At 37.5% G+C, this 18,134-nt stretch overlaps 11 protein-coding genes across 11 annotated transcripts; 4 read left to right on the top strand and 7 right to left on the bottom strand.

Moving 5' to 3' along the window:
- Positions 1-183: 183 nt before the first annotated feature.
- EIN_186660 (hypothetical protein) lies at positions 184-1,706 on the bottom strand (the record flags this gene model as incomplete). The annotated part of the gene is made up of 2 exons (XM_004260962.1): positions 184-1,382; positions 1,463-1,706. 2 exons carry the CDS (start codon positions 1,704-1,706, stop codon positions 184-186), a joined length of 1,443 nt encoding a protein of 480 aa, XP_004261010.1.
- Positions 1,707-3,123: 1,417 nt separating this feature from the next.
- Positions 3,124-4,014, bottom strand: EIN_186650 (actin, putative; the record flags this gene model as incomplete). The annotated part of the gene is made up of 4 exons (XM_004260961.1): positions 3,124-3,342; positions 3,515-3,831; positions 3,856-3,860; positions 3,938-4,014. The coding sequence occupies 4 exons, from the start codon at positions 4,012-4,014 to the stop codon at positions 3,124-3,126; spliced, it is 618 nt and encodes a 205-aa protein (XP_004261009.1).
- Positions 4,015-4,107: 93 nt separating this feature from the next.
- EIN_186640 (Rho/RAC guanine nucleotide exchange factor, putative) lies at positions 4,108-5,526 on the bottom strand (the record flags this gene model as incomplete). Its single annotated transcript, XM_004260960.1, has 2 exons — positions 4,108-5,217; positions 5,269-5,526. 2 exons carry the CDS (start codon positions 5,524-5,526, stop codon positions 4,108-4,110), a joined length of 1,368 nt encoding a protein of 455 aa, XP_004261008.1.
- Positions 5,527-5,599: 73 nt separating this feature from the next.
- On the bottom strand, positions 5,600-7,195 carry EIN_186630 (hypothetical protein; the record flags this gene model as incomplete). Its single annotated transcript, XM_004260959.1, has 1 exon — positions 5,600-7,195. One exon carries the CDS (start codon positions 7,193-7,195, stop codon positions 5,600-5,602), a length of 1,596 nt encoding a protein of 531 aa, XP_004261007.1.
- A 406-nt stretch (positions 7,196-7,601) lies between these two features.
- Positions 7,602-9,026, top strand: EIN_186620 (hypothetical protein; the record flags this gene model as incomplete). Its single annotated transcript, XM_004260958.1, has 2 exons — positions 7,602-7,905; positions 8,065-9,026. 2 exons carry the CDS (start codon positions 7,602-7,604, stop codon positions 9,024-9,026), a joined length of 1,266 nt encoding a protein of 421 aa, XP_004261006.1.
- Positions 9,027-9,309: 283 nt separating this feature from the next.
- EIN_186610 (T-complex protein 1 subunit zeta, putative) lies at positions 9,310-10,932 on the bottom strand (the record flags this gene model as incomplete). Its single annotated transcript, XM_004260957.1, has 1 exon — positions 9,310-10,932. One exon carries the CDS (start codon positions 10,930-10,932, stop codon positions 9,310-9,312), a length of 1,623 nt encoding a protein of 540 aa, XP_004261005.1.
- Positions 10,933-11,236: 304 nt separating this feature from the next.
- On the top strand, positions 11,237-11,791 carry EIN_186600 (40S ribosomal protein S9, putative; the record flags this gene model as incomplete). The annotated part of the gene is made up of 1 exon (XM_004260956.1): positions 11,237-11,791. The coding sequence occupies one exon, from the start codon at positions 11,237-11,239 to the stop codon at positions 11,789-11,791; it is 555 nt and encodes a 184-aa protein (XP_004261004.1).
- Positions 11,792-11,943: 152 nt separating this feature from the next.
- EIN_186590 (tRNA pseudouridine synthase A, putative) lies at positions 11,944-13,164 on the bottom strand (the record flags this gene model as incomplete). The annotated part of the gene is made up of 1 exon (XM_004260955.1): positions 11,944-13,164. One exon carries the CDS (start codon positions 13,162-13,164, stop codon positions 11,944-11,946), a length of 1,221 nt encoding a protein of 406 aa, XP_004261003.1.
- Positions 13,165-13,925: 761 nt separating this feature from the next.
- EIN_186580 (hypothetical protein) lies at positions 13,926-15,371 on the top strand (the record flags this gene model as incomplete). Its single annotated transcript, XM_004260954.1, has 1 exon — positions 13,926-15,371. One exon carries the CDS (start codon positions 13,926-13,928, stop codon positions 15,369-15,371), a length of 1,446 nt encoding a protein of 481 aa, XP_004261002.1.
- Positions 15,372-15,564: 193 nt separating this feature from the next.
- Positions 15,565-17,198, bottom strand: EIN_186570 (hypothetical protein; the record flags this gene model as incomplete). Its single annotated transcript, XM_004260953.1, has 2 exons — positions 15,565-17,064; positions 17,109-17,198. 2 exons carry the CDS (start codon positions 17,196-17,198, stop codon positions 15,565-15,567), a joined length of 1,590 nt encoding a protein of 529 aa, XP_004261001.1.
- Positions 17,199-17,422: 224 nt separating this feature from the next.
- EIN_186560 (hypothetical protein) lies at positions 17,423-18,082 on the top strand (the record flags this gene model as incomplete). Its single annotated transcript, XM_004260952.1, has 1 exon — positions 17,423-18,082. The coding sequence occupies one exon, from the start codon at positions 17,423-17,425 to the stop codon at positions 18,080-18,082; it is 660 nt and encodes a 219-aa protein (XP_004261000.1).
- Positions 18,083-18,134: the final 52 nt, after the last annotated feature.

Here is an 18,134-nt window from a genome sequence, read left to right as displayed (position 1 = left end):
CAACCCACAGAAGCACCTCAGCAACCCACCGAAGTGCACCCCCCACAAGAGCCTGCACCCTCAAATTGATTGACCAGTTTCTGTTGTATCTCTAATACTAAAAGTATAACACAAATACTACAAATGAATTAAATAGAATTTTCACAGTCATTGAAAGTACACAATGCCAAGCCAAACAACAGCTTAGACTTTAACATTAAGTTCGTTCCACTTACTTCGATGTCTATACATGTACCGAAGGAACTTCTCGATGGTCGGTTGTTTCTTCATAAGGCTGAGGGGCGTTTTCAACTTCTGCTGCAAGTCGTTCTCATTGACCGCAGTGAAGTCGTACTTCTCCAAGTAGTGGAAGATGGTGTCGCCGATATTAAAGAGTGCATAGAACCCATCGAGTAAGATCACGTCAAACAGTTTCAGAGCAAAATCGAAAGGCAACGCATGGATGAACCAGAGATAATGCCACTCGAAGATGAAGAAAGGGAGTCGCGAGAAGTCGAACCCGAGATCCTTGAACTTTTTATACAGTTTCGGATGACGCATTTCGATCGTTTGTTTCGTGACCAACCAACACGAGTTGACCAACTTGAAATCGCTAAACATCTCTTTGAGTCGATACTTCTTCCCCATCAATTGTAAAGTCCCTCCATATGATTCGACAGAGTCTAAGAATAGAGTAAGCATCGATGGAGCACAAGTCATCCCTTGAGTAAACTCAAATTGCTTTTCCTTCGTGGCAATAGCGTGGAAGATTTGAAACAACATCTTCTGTCCACCAGCAAAGCTTTCCTTGAAATTATAATGTTGTTGAAAGGTACGTATCACATCGAGATGGAGTTGTTTGTCAATCCCATTCTTCGGGCTTTTGTTAAGGCTTTCAAATTCCTTTTTCAGGTCGCCCATGTCGATGGCGGGAAACAACACAATCCGCCAAACGTCCCGTCGTACTTCGTCGGGAAGGCCTTTATAGACTCTTGGGTATAACTTATCTGGGACAAGTCCTTTACCCAACGAAGAAAGCATATGTTTCCATTTTTTAATGCGTTCGGTGTTTGTTTTCATTTGTTGAGAAGTCAAATTTGGCACTTCGAAAAAGGAGTTTTCTTGTTGGTTAACAAAGCCGTATCTATTAGCAGTGCTTGGCATTTGTATTTGTGGGGTGTTGTCATAGTCATAACACAACTTGACGTCCTCGAAGTTATCGATGTCTAAGATCAGTTTGACCATTAATGGGAGTTTCAAGTGGAGGGCATATTCCAGTGGTAACTTCCCATCAATGTCACGAGTTTGTGTCAATAGTCTTGGTTGCATCATTCTAAATATATCAACACTTTCTTTCCTTCCCATTAGCAAATGATGAAGGCAATTTCTATTTTTATGATCCCCTAGATATAAGTCCATTTGAATTAAGTTAATTAATTATTAATTCTTCTATTATTATGTGCTTTGGTTGAAGATAACAAACGGTCGAGAACATTAACTTTGTTCGTGTTTAAAAGCATTTTGGCCATCGGATAGTTACCACTGCCACACGCAAACATAAAGAGATTCACACCAGTGGGGGATGTCACTTTTATATCTCCGCCACCTTCTATGTACGCACGCATGCCAGTCATGTTCGAGGACGCAACCGTCTCAAATACCACATTGCCAATCACGGACCGCCGAGTTGATGATAGTGAGGTTTGTGGCCTACCATTCGTATCCATAAAACATCTATATTTGTAGTTCTCCGTTTGTTCTTATTTTTCTGTTTTACTTCTTTTGGATTTGACTTTTGACTTTTTGATGTAGTCGGATCCCCCAAAACGCCTGGAATTTTGCGCCATTCCCTTCTTTTTTTTCAAATCAACTCTTGGTGCATATCGGTATTTTTTTTCAGCGTGTTTGGATGGATCATTAGGGGGTGTCGATCCTAGAAATGGGGATCTTGGGGAACATCCCCGGTTTTGGGCATTATCGATGTCTATTTATACAAAACTTGTTTATTTTTGGAAACAACTCCATTGGCCCATTAAACGACAAAAGTTTTTCAAGGTTTTCGCCATATTTTCGGCATTTATAGTAATTTGGTGAAGACGTGTTGGTTTATGAAATGTCCCGATTGATTACATATTAAACAACGAGCATTTTAAATATATCCGGTTATAGTTAAAATGGAGGTCCTTTCCGCAAAAAAGTAGTCCAATGCAAAAGCTACGGATTTCTTTTTTTTATCTTTTTTATTAAACATTGTTTGTGTCTGTTTACTTTTTCTCGACAAAAAAGGAAGAAAAATACCAGTTTCAATCGGATAATGATAAACCGCACTTATTCTTCAACTTTTTTGTATCTCATTTTTCTCGTTTACTATAACCATTTTTTTGCTATAGTTGGTTTTTCATAAAAAAAATAATGAAAAAAAATTGTATCTTTAACTCGATTTATTTGGAATTAAAAATGTCTTTTTGAGACAAGTATTTAAAGTATGGTATTTATATAGTATACTATTGATTATATCCGGTATGAGATGAAATGAATTTTTGAGGCTTCACACTATATCAAGTGTGGTATTTAATCAATCCAACTATATAACCAAATCATATAAAAAAACACGTTAAGATAAAATCAACTATAAATTATGGTTTAGTTATTAGAACTTTTTGGTCGAATAAAAAAGAAAATAATTACCAGCAACATTCACCCAAAATCCTTTGACATAATATTTTACACAACTTCTTTTATTTAACCACATTGGTTGATATTTAGTGGTAAATTCTGTAACTGTTGTGTGTATGTTTACTTTCAATTACACTTCTTTTTGTTATACAAAACAGTAAATGTAAAATTTTAAATTGTTTGATAAAAAATTGTTTTCTTGTTTGTGAAGAATTTTATAACTTTTAAAAATTATAAACCACCAAATTCAATAATAATCAATTAAAACACAAATAATTACTTATTAGTATTATTATTATTTTTTTTCTTATTTATTTACTAAATTTTGAGAATCAATTAATATATTATTTCTAATTTGTTATTTATTTGAAATGATATTATTTTTACTATAAAAATATAAATAATATAAAAAAACACATTTATTTTGTTGTTCGACTACTTTTAATTGTTAATTTGTTCTTTAACACATTATTTTACAATTGAAATATTTTTGTGCAAGACTACCGACGGACCACACTTTTCATACTGTTGTCGTATGACACTCATTTCTCTAAATATGCTGAGCGAAGCAATTTTCGTCCTACCAATCCATTTACTGTACTTTCTCTCAGAAAGTGGATGAATTCTTACTTTTTGTTTTGGCCACCAAAGTGAAAACTTTAGTAATGCCAAAATATGTAGATGGCTCTCTTCTACAATATCTCATGACACATAACATATTTTTTTGATTTTTCGAACTGTTTCACAATCTTTTCTTGTTGTGAATGAATGAACCTTCCGAGACAACAACTCTTTACGTGTTTATGTCACTTCATTTACAGCAATTGAACTTCTGTACTCGTGTTGAGTACTCTCATACCCCCATTAACCAAAGTGATTCAAAATGAAGATTCCCCATTCTCAACAACAAGGCCGACACTTCGTCCAATGGAGTAAACAGACAACAATATAGGACGTTCAAATGGAACGATGGAACTTCAAATTTTTCAAATGCCAATTGAGACATCTTTTCTCGCACTAAATATGGAAATTCAAAGTCTTCTGTTAACGGTAGTGGATGATCTTTTGGGTTTACACCGAGGTCGTTTTTAAAAGCGTGAGCCCAAACGCTTTCTAGAGCACTCCAATTTTTGACCTTCCTCTGTTCTATTGGACAAACAATTTTAAGCACCCCATCTTATTTATAACCGTATCCCCAACATATACTTCTTGTGTATTCTGACTACATTTTTGACTTCTGAATTGTTGGGCACCTCCAATATTAAAAAACAGCTTTCAAGACATCGCCTCCGGCTGTTCCAGTATTAATTGAGAATGTTCTATTATCAAGAATATAACGTAGTTCCTTTCGTCGTTCATTTTAATATTTTCAATTCGTTGTTATAGAACTCAAAAAAAAATAAAATAGATAAGGTGGTGTGGGATATGAACTCACATCACACACCATCACGACTAATTAATGAATGGGTACGCTTGGAGTTCAGGTGCTACTCTTGTTGGTGCTTGAATGCTATACAGTCCATTCACTTTCATTGTTTCTTTTCTCTGTGGAGGCGCGCTCTCTGGCAATTTTGGTGGGGCTATTCCTTCAATTTTAACGTCTGAAGAGTCGTCTTCAAGGGTCTTTTTGTTTTTAGCGTTGAGTGCGCATTGGTCGCAGACTCTTTGTGGTTTTGGTGAGAGATGTGGGATAATGATCTTCTGTTTTGTGCAGTTAGAACAGAGCACTCTTCCACAATTTCTGCAATGATGTCTTCTATTAATGAATGTGAATTTCGAGTGGCAGTTCATACAATCCAACACGTTATCATCCGGAACCCAAATTGGTGCTGTCGTCTCGTCGTCTTCCACGTCTTCAAACTCGTACTTCTTCTCTCCTGTAAACATGAAATTGAGGTCGATGACCCATGCCTTTTTATCTTCCAAGTCTTTAGCATACACCACGGCACTTTTTTGTGGCGTTTTTATTTGGAATCCATTCTTCCCGTTATCACTATCTTCAACATCTTTCACGGAGTTCAGCCCCATCTTCTGGTGGAATATGATTTTCTTTCCTTCTTGTTCGCCGTATATAATCGTTGCATCGTTGAATAAAAAGAAGTATCTTTCTTTCTGTGCTTTTCGACATTGTTTCAACAACACTCCTTCACGAACCAAATTGCGGGGCGTATTCAGCAGCTCGTCTTTCACCTCTGGTGGCATATCAGTAAACTTTTTCATAAAGTCTCTCATAATTCTTTTATTGTTTTCAACAGCAATGACCGAGTTAACTTCTTTAGCATAAGAATCAAGGTATCTTCTCACTTGTTCTGCTATAGCTGCGTCCGGGTGTTCCTTATCGGTGTTTTTGATATATTCCTTCATGAGTAATATATATCTCGGAATACGTTGTACGGGGAAGATCAAGAACGACATGATATCGCCGTTATTACTTCTTGGGTCTTCTTTTTGCGCCTCACAGAACTCCTCAAACTTCTTTCTTTTTTGCGTCAGCTTATCAAACAGTGCAGATGCCTTATCATAATTTTGTATGTACTTCCCAAACCTTTCAAAGATATTTTTCTTCCTGTTATTCCTTCATTCCCATGTTCACAAAAACACAAGAAAACAAACGTTTAACAAAAAGACATCGCAAATGTTATCATTCATCGAAAAACTCTTCAGTCTTTCCTGCAATTGTGTCGAAAGTGAACTCGCTCCTTCACTCAAATCTTTAATATTCCCAAACAAGACCTTCCCTTCTTCCGGCGTGATGATGCCATTCGTTGAAAATGGATTAACGTACAAATCTATCACTGTCTGGAGTGCTTTCAAATACGATTCTTCCGTTGACACTATTTCGTTGACCACATAAAGTCTTTTACTTGACATCTTCTTTTCGATTTCAAGTTCATGCCGTTCTTTGTTTTCTATTTTGTCAAAACTAAAAATAACAAAAAGTCACTCAGATAAGTACTTGTGTTGGTGTAGAGTCACTTTTCTCGGTCTTCTCGACACTACTGTTCATCGGCCCACAAACTGGCGATTGTCCCCTGATAATTTTAACAAATCGTATTGCCTCAGCCAAGCTTACTTTTTTGATACTCAGATGTAAAGAAGAATAGATGCGTTTTACATTTTCTGGAACGTTTGAAGGAATAGAGTATCCTACACTTTTCGAAACTTGGAGAGTCGGTTTTATTGCTTGTACATAGCCACTGAATGATGCAGATCGTTTGAGTCCTGCTGTGGCCGTTTTAACTTTATCCTGACCACCCATATAACCCGAAAGCCAATTTGTCGTTAATTGTTTTGTCTCCGAATATTTCAGCATATCCTCAATTTGCTTTTTTGTTTGTTCAGACACCTTTAACTTTCCTTTAAAGCCGCCCACATGTTTCGCTGGTTCATCGTTAGTTATAGGAAGTTCTTCTCCCGGGGTTTCCAAAAGTGCCAAAATTTTGTCGGTAGATGTCATGGAGTTTCTTTTCTGTGCTTCCACGTTAGCTTCATAAGCATCAATGTTACTCAAGATTGCACTTTCTGGGTCCTCAACATTATCTTTCACTAACTTTTGAAAATCCTGAGCTTGCAACGGATCGACAATACTCTTTCCTTTTTCAGCCATCTCGGCTTTTAACTTTTTTATTTGCGACTCCTTCTCTTCACACACCTTTTTATGTGCATCGATTTCTTCTTTTGGGTTTGATTGATTCGTAAGTATTGATGAAGGTACAACCATCTCTTTCGCTTCATTGATTTGTTTGTCCAGTTGTGAAAGTTCTGCATTTCGTTGCGCGTATATCTTTTCATACCCGTCAATGACATCATCGTATCTTTGAAACTCTTCATTGTATTTTTGTGCAGCTCTTTTAATATTCCCAGCCTGTTGTTTTAATGTATTTCTGAATTTCAAATTTTCGGTCAGCGCTTCTTCGTATTCGCGATCAGCTATTGAGGCCAATATCGTTTTTTTAGCAGCTTCATTCTCCTCTTTCAGTTGTGCAAGCGTTTTTTCTTTTGTTGCGAACTTTTCTTTGGTTTCGGTGAGTCGTTTGTCCACGTCGATGGCTTGATTTTGCGCTTCTTTGATTCGGTCATCTTTCTTTGAATTTGCCATTTTCACCCGTTCGAGTTCCTTTTTTGTCTTTTCCTTTTGAAGGGAAAGAGTGACAATCTGATTCATGACTCCAAGGTAATCCATTCGCGATTGTTCCAACCTCGTTGCCGATTGTTTCACGCCAGGAATTAAACGGTTGTATTCGTTTATCTTTTCATTTTGTTTGTCTAGGTCTTTTTCAAGTCCAACATTTTGGTTGTACGCGTCCACAATTTCTTGATGCTTCTTGGCAACACCCGATTCCATCCTCTTCGTTTTGCGCTTGTAACTTTCTAATCGTTTTGTAAAAACAGCAAGTTCCGCTTGGTCCCATGACCTGTAATTGTCTTTGTGTATTGATCCAAGATAATTTTGAATCAAAGCATCAAGCTTGTCGATTTGCGCAAAGTTATTCTCGATGTCTCCAATGGTCTGTAGTATCGACTTCTCTATGTCGCTCATTCTCTCTGCTGTTTCTTAGTTCAGTTCCTTTATTCTGACTTTTTTCTCTTTTTATCTCATAATCAGTTTCTCATTTTCAGAAATTTTCATTTCATTTTTACAATTTTTATAATATAATTCTTATTTAATTAATTAGAAATTCTATCTTTTTATATAGTTCTTTAATTGTTTAAATATAATACATTTTTGGTTTTCATTTAGGTTTGGACTTTTGTTATTATCAACAAAAAACATTTTTTTAGTTTAGTAATATGCTTCTCAATTTTTTGGATTTTTGTGGAAAAACAAATACACACCAAATTGTATTTTTAGAAGATTTTAATTTTGAAATTTTGATTTTTTTCTCTTTTTCGAAATTTTTGGTTGATTTTTTTTTGGGGGGATTTCATCTGAATTTGTAAGTAAAATGTCGCACACCTGTTGCATCGCTGGGTGCACAAATGATGCCGAATTCCCGCTCCGCAAGATTCAAGGGACGGTCAACATCAAAAAGGAGTTAATAAACACACTTCCCAGAGAGTGGAAAATTTGCAAACCAGATTTCATCCGTCTTCTTAAAACAATGGAGTGCTGTATCGACTTGTGTGACAAGACTCCGACATTTTACGAAATGCCCGAGTCAAAACTCAACTTGGTCTCCCTTAAGTCCGAGTGCTCACACCATCAACTCTGCCTTTTCCACGCAAATAAATACTGCGAACAGTTCAATCGTTTGTTTTAACTATTATTTATAATTTGGTGGATGATTTGAATACTATATCTGGTTAACTTTTTTTATTATTATATTACTATTTTTTATGGTTTCTTTATGTAAAAACAAAACTATATGTGAATAACACTTTTAAATAACATTTTTGACTCACACTTAGAACAACCAAACTCACGGCCACCCGTCGCCGCACAACCTCCCGTGGAAAAAAGACTTGCGGACGATGAAGACACCGTGACTGAGTCGAATCAACAAAACAATAGTGACACCGACACTTCAACAGAAACACGAGAAGAAGTTATCCCACAACCAACTACTGCTCCTTTTACAACAATTCCGAGTGTAGCCGTGCATGTACCAGAACCAATAAAAGAAGAGAAGCCTGCCGAGCCTAAAAAGGTAGAACCGAAAAAGAGAGGGCTGATCATAGAAGATGGGTCTGACGAAGTTCAATTGACTAAAAAGAAGGTTGAACCAACGAAAGAACACGCCCCACAACGACATATGGACGAAGAAATACGAAAGAATGAAAAAACGGAACAAAAGGTCGAGGAGCAAATCAAGGAAGAGCACCACTGCTGTGTTGATAACTGCAACTCACTTGTCCAACACGAAATTCCGATATTACAACCACTTCACGTCTATGTATGTCAGGGACATCTCAGTGATATTGTAAAGCTTTGGAGAATCTCACTTATGTCACACCAAATTGTTCTCAACGAAGAGTGTTTGCAACTGGTCAGGGTTATTGATAACCAAATGAATCCGTTTTGGAAGTATGAGAACCCGGGTCAAAACGATGTGAAGTGCGCTTTGTGTTGTGGGTATTACAACAAAGAAGAGACATACAACTGCTCATTCTGCCCATTTACCTTCTGTGTCGAGTGCTATAAACACTTGTGTTTAACATTGGGTACTCCACAACAATTCATTTCGAACAAGGCGAGGTGGAAGTGTTTTGTCTGTTCTTGTTGCGAGCAGGACAAGATGGAACGTAACAATTTCATCAAACAACAACTCAAAACGTTGCTCAGTGTTGTCGATGTCAGGTTGAAAGATGGGTGCGTCATTGGGAAATCACAAGAGGAGCTCAAAGAGTTTGTAGACAGTCTTCATCAGTAATACAGTTAGTAAATCGAATGTGCTTTTGTTGTTTATTTATAACTTTAATACTCTTTACTAAAAATTAGTAATAGAGTTCTAATTGAGTATAAAAAGTTTGTATTAATTTAAATTAATGAAAAACCATAATTTTTTCTTCATCAAGAAAGCTATGACAAATTATAATATATAGTTAGTTTTTATTATTATTTATGGTCACAAAATTTGTGTCACATATAGTATTCAACTAAATAATTAAATATAAAAAATGTCTTGAACACCAAACCAAGCAAAAGAAGTCAAATTAGTTGAATTGTCCTCCATCGGGAACAGACGATTTGTTGTTCTTCTTACCACAACGCATGACGACATCAACAAGCATTAACTGACAAGCAAGAACCGTCGCAAGTTGTATCATCTGTTTCTTAACCCTAACCCCATCCCAAACGTCTTGAACGTCTTTGAAGCCACCAGTGACGATATCAACACCACCGACTTTGCCTTCATTAATAGCATCTTCTAATTCATATAATCTCTCAGTCACATCATACCCGCTGTTCTCAATTAATGTCTTTGGAATGATTAACATGGAATTCGCAAGTACTTCTACTCCCAATTTTGCTTTGCCTTTCACCGTCTTGGCAAAGTTAGTCAACTCCTTCCAACACTGCAACTCAAAACAACCAGCACCTAAGACCACGCCACCATCTTCCATCGCGTTTTTGCATGCTCTCAACCCATCACGAACAGTGTCCTTCAGTTGTTCGATAATTTGGTCGTCAGAACCACGGATCAATATGGTGCATGACTTCGGATGTTCGCACTCCTCAACAAAAGTGTATTTCTCCTCGCCAACTACACTCTCAAAGACGTGTCCAGCACGTCCAAGGGATTCCAATGGAATTTCTCCTTCAAACGAATTCAAAGCCACTCCTCCACACGCAAGAGTCAATCGCTCCATATTTCTTCTTTTGGCACGACGAAGTGCCATCACTTGCGCAGCGGCCAATTTGTCAAGACTTGGTTGATCAATACCTTTCTGGTTCACTACTAAGAGTCCAACATCCTTTCCATATTTCTCAACAAGTCTTCTCTTCAAGTCGACAACTTTAGCGACTTGGTCGTCGGCATATTTGCGCTCATTCTTAACCATTGCATTGCGTTGGTTGACATCCGAGTAAAAGACGGAGCTGTTCACTTCACTTTTCTCGTATTCCATAGACACATTACAAGTCAAGACAAAGACGTTGTGGATGTCATGTGGCATACCGGGGTGACGAGTCCCGTGGTCCATCACCAAACCCTTGATCAATTCAGTGTTTGTTGCAAATTTGTGTTTCATGGTTTGGATCTCCACCATGAACAAATCGATTGTGTTCTCTATCTTTATTACTTTGACAGCATCAACAATCATCGTCGCCAACTCTTCAGTAAATTCAGTCGTCATCTTAGTGCCAATAACACTCTTCACAACACTCTCTAACACTTTTTGCTCGGTGGCATCGATTTTCTTGGTCACTTGTGGGATATAGTCGAACAAGTGTTGTCTCCCCAACTCAATACCTTCAACCAATAACCTCGAATGGATTCCTTCACTCAAATAAGGCTCACATTGCTTCATAAGTTCACCACAGAGTAATACTGTTGATGTGGTACCATCGCCAACTATATCATCCTGTGATGTTGCTGCGTTTGCTATCAAACTAGCTGTTGGGTGGTTGATGTGCATCTCTTTCAACAAGACTCTCCCGTCCTTTGTCAGTTTGATCGATCCAGCGCCGTCGACTAACATTTTTAACGTCCCTTTGGGACCCAAGTTGGTCTTCAAAATCGACGCCAACGAGCGTGCGGCGTGGATGTTCATCATCAGCGATTGGTCACGGCGACTCGCCTCGCTGTTTTGGTTGAGAATCTTCAGAGCGCTCATCCGTGTGATTTAAAAGTTCACTCGACGTTTAGTGTACTTTTTATAGTACATCACTAGTTTCACAAAACCATTTCTTAATGCCCTTATTTTATAATTCTTTTATCATAAATTTTACTTTCAACTGTTTCTTCCCAAAAGTGTCTTAACAATAGTATAATTTATTATAATTGAATAAAAAAAAGAGTATTAGTGTAAAGACATATAACCCCCAATCAGATGAAAAACATTTTCAAAAACATTAAAATCCAGACGGGAACGAATGGGCAACCCTAAAAAATAACTAAGAAAGTGAAGTTCTCGGGTGATGGGAAGGTGCCTTAGAAATCACAGTGTGGTGTACAAAACACCAAAGGTGCCATTCGACAGAACTAGATTCGATGCCGAGTTGAAATTAGCCGGACAGTTTGGGTTGAAATGCAAGAGAGAGATTCAACGTGTCCACTTTATGTTGGGCCACATGAGAACTATTGCCAAGGTGATGTTAATGAAATCCGCCACTGACCCAAAAAGAATCTTGGAAGGTAACGCTTTACTCCGAAGACTTCACAATCTCGGGATCTTACCAAAGGACCAAACCAAGCTTGAGTTCGTCTTGGCTCTTAAAGAAGAGAACTTACTTGAGAGAAGACTTCAGACTATTGTCTTCAGAAAGGGCTTTGCTAAATCAATCCACCACGCCAGAGTTTTGATTCGTTCTAAGTTGATCTCCGTCGGTAAACAAATCGTCGATGTCCCATCCTTCATGGTCAGAGTATCATCCGAACCACTCGTACAACTCGCTCCTAACACTCCTCTTACCAACCCAGAGAAGCTTGGAAGAAGAAAAAGAAAAGCAAGAAAGGACGCTAAAGGTCAATAAGTGAATCGTTGTGCTACGTTTCTATTTCGTTTAACCCTTTCTTATTTAACTTAGTAACTATTCTATTATTATTTAATTATTTTCTTTTTACTATTCTATTATTTATTTAATTATTAAATTGAATTCTAAAACAATAGGGTCTCAACGGTCAATTAATCATCAGATTTATCATCAGCTTTTGGCAGTGTTTTCACACTTTGAGCCTCATTGAAGGTTTCCAATGTCGCCTTCCCACTCAGCACTGCGTCGATTTTTGAATAGTGGACTTCGTTTTGGAAGTATTGAGCAAATGGGTGGTTCTCCTTTTCATAGTTAGTGATATCTGTCCAAATGGACTTCTCTTTAAACTCTTCACACTTCTTAATGGTCTCTTCTGAGTTGATAATCGGCAAATTTTGTGTTTGTATGTTGTTTTGAATGTCATTGTTGTAAACGTCGAAATTGCACCTTTCAAGGAACAGTCCGTATGGTGGTGCTGTGGGGACTAAGCTTCTCCATTTGACTAAAGTGAATGAGGTCTCCATAATAGAGTCAACCATCTCTTTAGAGTAACGCATGTTTGTCAACATCAGTGCAAACCCAACCATCTTTCTGATTTGGTATATCATAAAGCTTTGTCCTTTCAATGCCACAACAACTAAGTCCAATCCGTTTCTCTGAACCAAAGTTGCTTCAATAGAAAGGATATTTCGAATGTTGGACTGACTCTCAGGTGTGGTTTCTTTTGTATTGTAAGTGTAATTCTGGAAGTTATGTGAGCGTATATAGTGTCCAATTACAAAATTGAAATACTGAATGTCTTCTTCTGTTGCTTTGTAATTCAAGTCGATGTTGAGGTCATTTGGATGGAGCTGTTGTAACGCGTAGGAAGGGAAAACATACTCGTAATTTCTGTTATCAACTCGAGTATGTGCGTCAAACAATCTACGCACTCGAACACAGTCCATCACGCGAATAGTCTCGGGTAAGTGCGAATTGATTCGCTCAATAAAGTTGCCATCAGTCCCCATTTTCAGACTGAATATATTGTTTGCCGCAGAAACACCTTTGTCGGTACGAGCGCAACGGCTCCACGAGACTTTTTTAAAGTCATGTTTGTTGTCCTCGGAAATGCATCCCGCTAAATAGATGGCATTTTCAACGTCACCTTCAATTGTCTTTTCTCCATTTTTTAAGTACATTGAACCTTGATACCCACGACCAACATATGAGACTATAAGAGCAACCTTTGTTTTTTTCACTTTTTGATGTTTAGTTGCCTTTTCGACGTCTTCTTTTGTTGTTTTTTTGAGGTCTTCTTTGGAGATTGATTTTACGTCAGTGATGTCTGTTCGTTTTGATGGAAGTGTGTTTGGTGCCGTGGTTCTTTTCATTTTGTTTGCAATTTCAATATTTAGGTTTTCTTTTTTTCGAAAAACGTTATTATCACAATAAAACTAATCTTTTGTTATTCGTTCATTTAACCTCGCACCACTTTCCATATCAAAAGAAATTCTTGTCAAAACATTGTTATATTGTTTTATTTCTCTTCTTGAACAATTCTAAAGGTTGTATTAAAATGTATTATTATTATTATTAAACAAACAAACTATTAAATATAATAAACGTTACTAATATATTTAATACAAAAATGGTAATTAAGTTTTATTTTTGGTATCATTAAAACACAATTAAAAAAGACTAATTATAGTCTTTTTTTTATCTCCCAAAACTTTTAATTCTTTCTAAAAAATAGGGTCTTTTCATCCGAAAAAATACAGTAATCATTAATTCAAATTCGTTTTTGGGACAATTTATTGGAACCAAATATCCCGTTTATTCGATGCTTTTTCTTCTCTTTTCTAAACAACAAAATTAACCAGTTGCAAACTTAAACTTGTATTCCCAGAATCCGTTACTAATAGTATAAAAGTACTATTTCGAACAAGTGACAAAACAATTAAATCCACAAAAACACAAAAAGCCTCAAAAAAGGCATTTTCTATAATAAGACAATTTTTATAAAAAATAATATTTTTAATCAAAATATATAGTAAAAATAAAGGAGAGTAAATATACCGAAAAGGCTTAGTAAGGAGCTTAATTACACGAATTGATAGAGTAAAACTGTTAAATCACAAATAGTGAATTTCATATGGCGTTCAACTTATTGAAGAAAAAGAAGAAGCAAGATTTTACAGTGAAAGTACTTATGGTAGTGGATTTAGTTGGGTTTGATGGGAAGGAGGTAGTACTGAGGTGGCGTCGTGGGAAGAAAGAAGGTAACAAAGGGAAGTTTTCACCCTTTCGAATAACTGGTGCGCGTACGGAAGTCACAAATGTGACACTTAATTTACATTGCACTCTCTTTGAAAAATCGAAAGCGGGTTTCTATGAAGAGAAATTGGTTGAGTTTATATTGGAAACGAAAGAGAAGAAAAGGATATGTGCGGGTATAATTGATTTAGCGCAATTCGCTGACTTGGCTGGGAAGACTGAAGAGACTCTAACGGAGCTCCGAACGAAGCAGAAAGTGATGAAAGGGAAATTAATGATATCGATATCAAGTGTGCCTGGCGAGTTCACTGGTGAGTCCGAGAACACCGAAGTGTTAATGTTGAGTAGTGAAGATACATCACTTGGCAACGTCGACCCCATCCATGGGAGACTTATAATGAAGATGCGAGAGAAAGAGCGTGAGGATCATGAAGAAGAGGAGCTCCGCAAGAAACAAATTCGAGATAGAGATGAGGCGATGAAGGCTGAGCGACTTCCTGAAGTTATCAACAAGTCTGAGGAAGACATGAAAGAAGAAGAGAACGTTGAAGAACAAGAGGAAGAGCATGAAGTAGTGAAAGAAGAAAAAGAAGAGGCGCCCCCTGAGCCACCGAAGATCAGAGATATTGATGATGCCAAACAAGCATTTTCAGAGGGGAGTGTTACCATAGAAGGAATGATTCTGATGTTAATGAAATATCAAGAGGAAGATGCTATTGAGTATGTTATAGGCAAATGGGTTGAAGAAGTCACAAAAGAAATTACTCCGGTGATTGAGTCTTGTCTGTTCAGTGAGAGGAATGTGTTCCAACAATACACAAATGATATTGAAGAAAGTAAAGCATTGACCGTCTTACAATTGGTGAAGAAAGATAAGACGATGTTGGAGAATAAAGGAATTAAAGAGGAAATAGTCAAGAAAGCAATCAAACAAGAATTCCACTTTTTGGGGTTCTATGTTGTGGATAACTTATTCAACACCCCCGATGCTATCTGCTGTGTTAAAGGATTCCAATTCAAATTTTTCATGTCATACATCGATTTGGATTTGACAAAGAAGGACTTGAAGGATCTGAAAGCCCTCTGCGGACACTTTGAGGTCATCACTGATGTGGCAAACTTGTTTATGTTACACCACTCAATCAAACTCAGTGAACTCGAAAACACATTCCCTTTACTTTCTATCAACATCATCTACCAATTGCTCAGAAACTTTAAGGTGGACGAAATGGATAACGTGCCTATCGACCAAAAATTACTCGAGGATATCCAGAACAAATGTACAAACGATCCACTGACTACTCGATTCACATCTGTTGCTTAATTTCTTCTCATTTTTGTTGTTAGTTTATTTACTTTAATTATCTAATACTTGGACTCTAATTTCAGTATAGTACTCTCCATGGTTTTATTTACTTTTAGAATAGATGCCATTTCACTAGTTTATAGTATAAACAATTTAATAATTACGATATAGAAAAATGTATAGAAATAGAAGTATAGTTGAAATTAGTAAATTAAAACAAGAGAATTAAGAGTGTTACAAAGAACACAGAGATGTAAGGAGAAGAACACGTCTTTCGAAGATAAAAATTGTAGTCTGCTTTAGTAAAAGCGTCTTTGTCTGGGCAACTTCCTTCAGAAACACAGAAGAGGGACTGATTTGTCTTGTCGATGTCTTGAAGGAGTCTGTCGTATTTACAAAAATTGAGTTTAGTGGGCACTCTCCAGTCCAAGTTGAATGCGGAGATGCTCTTTGCTATCTTTTCTCTTTCATCGACCGTGAAGTCTGAGATCTTAGAACAGTGATGACCCAGATAATCATCTAAGACATACTTTCTAAGTGGGTCGATGGTTGGTGTTGGGTAGTAAGTAGCGTCCCCCGGCACGATATTTGGAGATGTAGAAAACGCAGCGGAGAAGATCCAAGCCAGTCGAAGAGGAAAGAGTGGATCTTCCGACGAGAAGTCGATGTAATGAGGCTTTGCGATGCCCCAGGCGTTTTCTGAAAATACGCCATATTGCACGCCACTTGTTCGAACAAAAGGGAAATTAGTATGAACGGGAAGTGCCTCTATTCGGTGTTTAAGAGACTTAATAAATCGATCCATTGTGCCGACAGTAGTGTTGGCATTGCCACTGTAATCAACGTAATGCCCATCAAACTCACACGCAAATTCTTTGAGCCAATCACTTCTCCCAGTGTTGTCTTCGGACGCATCGAAGGTGTGGAAGTAAAAAGCGTTATACCTCTGCCTCACTCGTTCCCGTAATAAGATGATTTTGTTTCGTAACGTTTTCTTTGATTGATAGACTTTCATGTCAGTTATCATAAGACAGTGGAAATCATTTCCTTTTAAATCGTTGCGGATCAAATAGTCCCTCACAACTTCAAATGGCTCGGATGGCTTTGTCCCCCCATAAGGTTCCATTTTACACACATCTTCCGAGAGTCGATCGATAGATGAGTGCGTGATGTCCACAAACCCTTGCATCATCCTTGCTTCATTATTAAAGATGACGACGCGGGAGTTCTGAAATGAAGAAAAGGTGTTGAGGAGATGGACTAACCCCAACTTCTTGGAATCAAATTGTCTGTTAGAGTTGGATATATCGAAGAGAATGTAAAGAGTCGTCCTGCCATATCCAACGGACCTGATCGATTCAAAATCTTGTGGGTCATAATACGAGAGTGTTTGGTACCCCGGATAAAACACGGCCGCATTTTTGTGATGTACGGCGACGTAAAATGGATTTGGCGTTACATACAAAAACCTGGTTGGAGTGATGTACGACCAACAAATATCGTCATTGTCAAGTTCGTTTGTTTTCTTCGAGTAATGAACCATCGGTGTTTTGTAAGTCAAAACACTACATGACCTTCCACAGAAGTGAGGGTGTTCCGTTGGATATGGTTTGTTTAAGTAATATAACTGTTGAAGTGTAGACTGTTCGTACACTCCGTGAATGTCATAGAAGCACCCAGACGAACATGACGTTCTCGTTGAGTCTCGTTTCTATTGTGTCATTGATTACCACTCAAAACTGTTTTACAACAAACATTGTAAGCGTCAACGTATTGGTTATATATTGTCGTTAACGCGTCGTATTGCGCGTTAGTGAACAGAATCAACACAAACAGGTGAATCATGCGAATGGATGAATCGAGTTCTTTATTTTATTAATATTATTAATTACTAATTTAATTATAATAAAACAATAATAAAGTGCATATTATAAATATATAGTAAAATACCATTTTATAATCTTTTATCACTTGATACTCAAAATAGATGAATTGATAAAATGTTATATATAACATTAATTGATGGACTACAGGGTTTCTTAAAAAGACTGGAAAATACATAACATACAATGACTGAATTAGCGAAGGTAGTACAACTCCGCAACACGCCGGAGATGGGCGAGTTCATGGACCAAATAGTTGCGGACATAACAACACCCGATACTATGAGTAACGACGAGTTTATTAAGCGTCTGCGCATAACTACCGAAGACACGACTCAAGTGAGTCAAGTTGATAATGACTACGAGAGAGAGTTGGTGTTCTACAGACAAGCACTGACCTCTGTCGTACAAGCGCGTCAGATCTTTAACGAAATGAAATACCCATACAAACGCCCAGCCGATTATTTTGCGGAGATGTTCAAGGACGATTCCCACATGGACAAGATCCGTCCCGAGTTGATGAAGATTCAAAAGAAGATCGATGCTGTCGAACAACGTAAAAAGAATTTGATTGTCCAAAAAGAAGAGAACAACGCCAAGCGAGAGAAGCGTAAACAAGAAACTATTCGAAAGGTGAAGGCAAAAAAGGACGAGCGAAAGAAGCGATTCAGAGACAAAGCCTATTCACAAATGGGCCGCAGCGACGGAAGTAGTAAATTGAACGACCACAAGTCGGGAAAATCTAAAGGTGTCTTTTCAAAGCGCGTGAATAAAGGCGGGAAGAGTAGTGGGCCCAAAGGAGGGAAAGGAAAGCCCATGGGTGGCAAACGAGGAGGTAAAAGATGATTGAACTGATTTTTTAGAAGACCAAGCATTATAGTATATTAATAGTAAAAAG

This window comes from Entamoeba invadens (genome assembly GCF_000330505.1).
Source record: "Entamoeba invadens IP1 unplaced genomic scaffold scaff_1105074725183, whole genome shotgun sequence".
NCBI lineage: Eukaryota > Evosea > Mastigamoebida > Endamoebidae > Entamoeba > Entamoeba invadens.
Note: the sequence above shows the minus strand (reverse complement) of the source record. Positions and strands in the feature narration are given on the sequence as shown.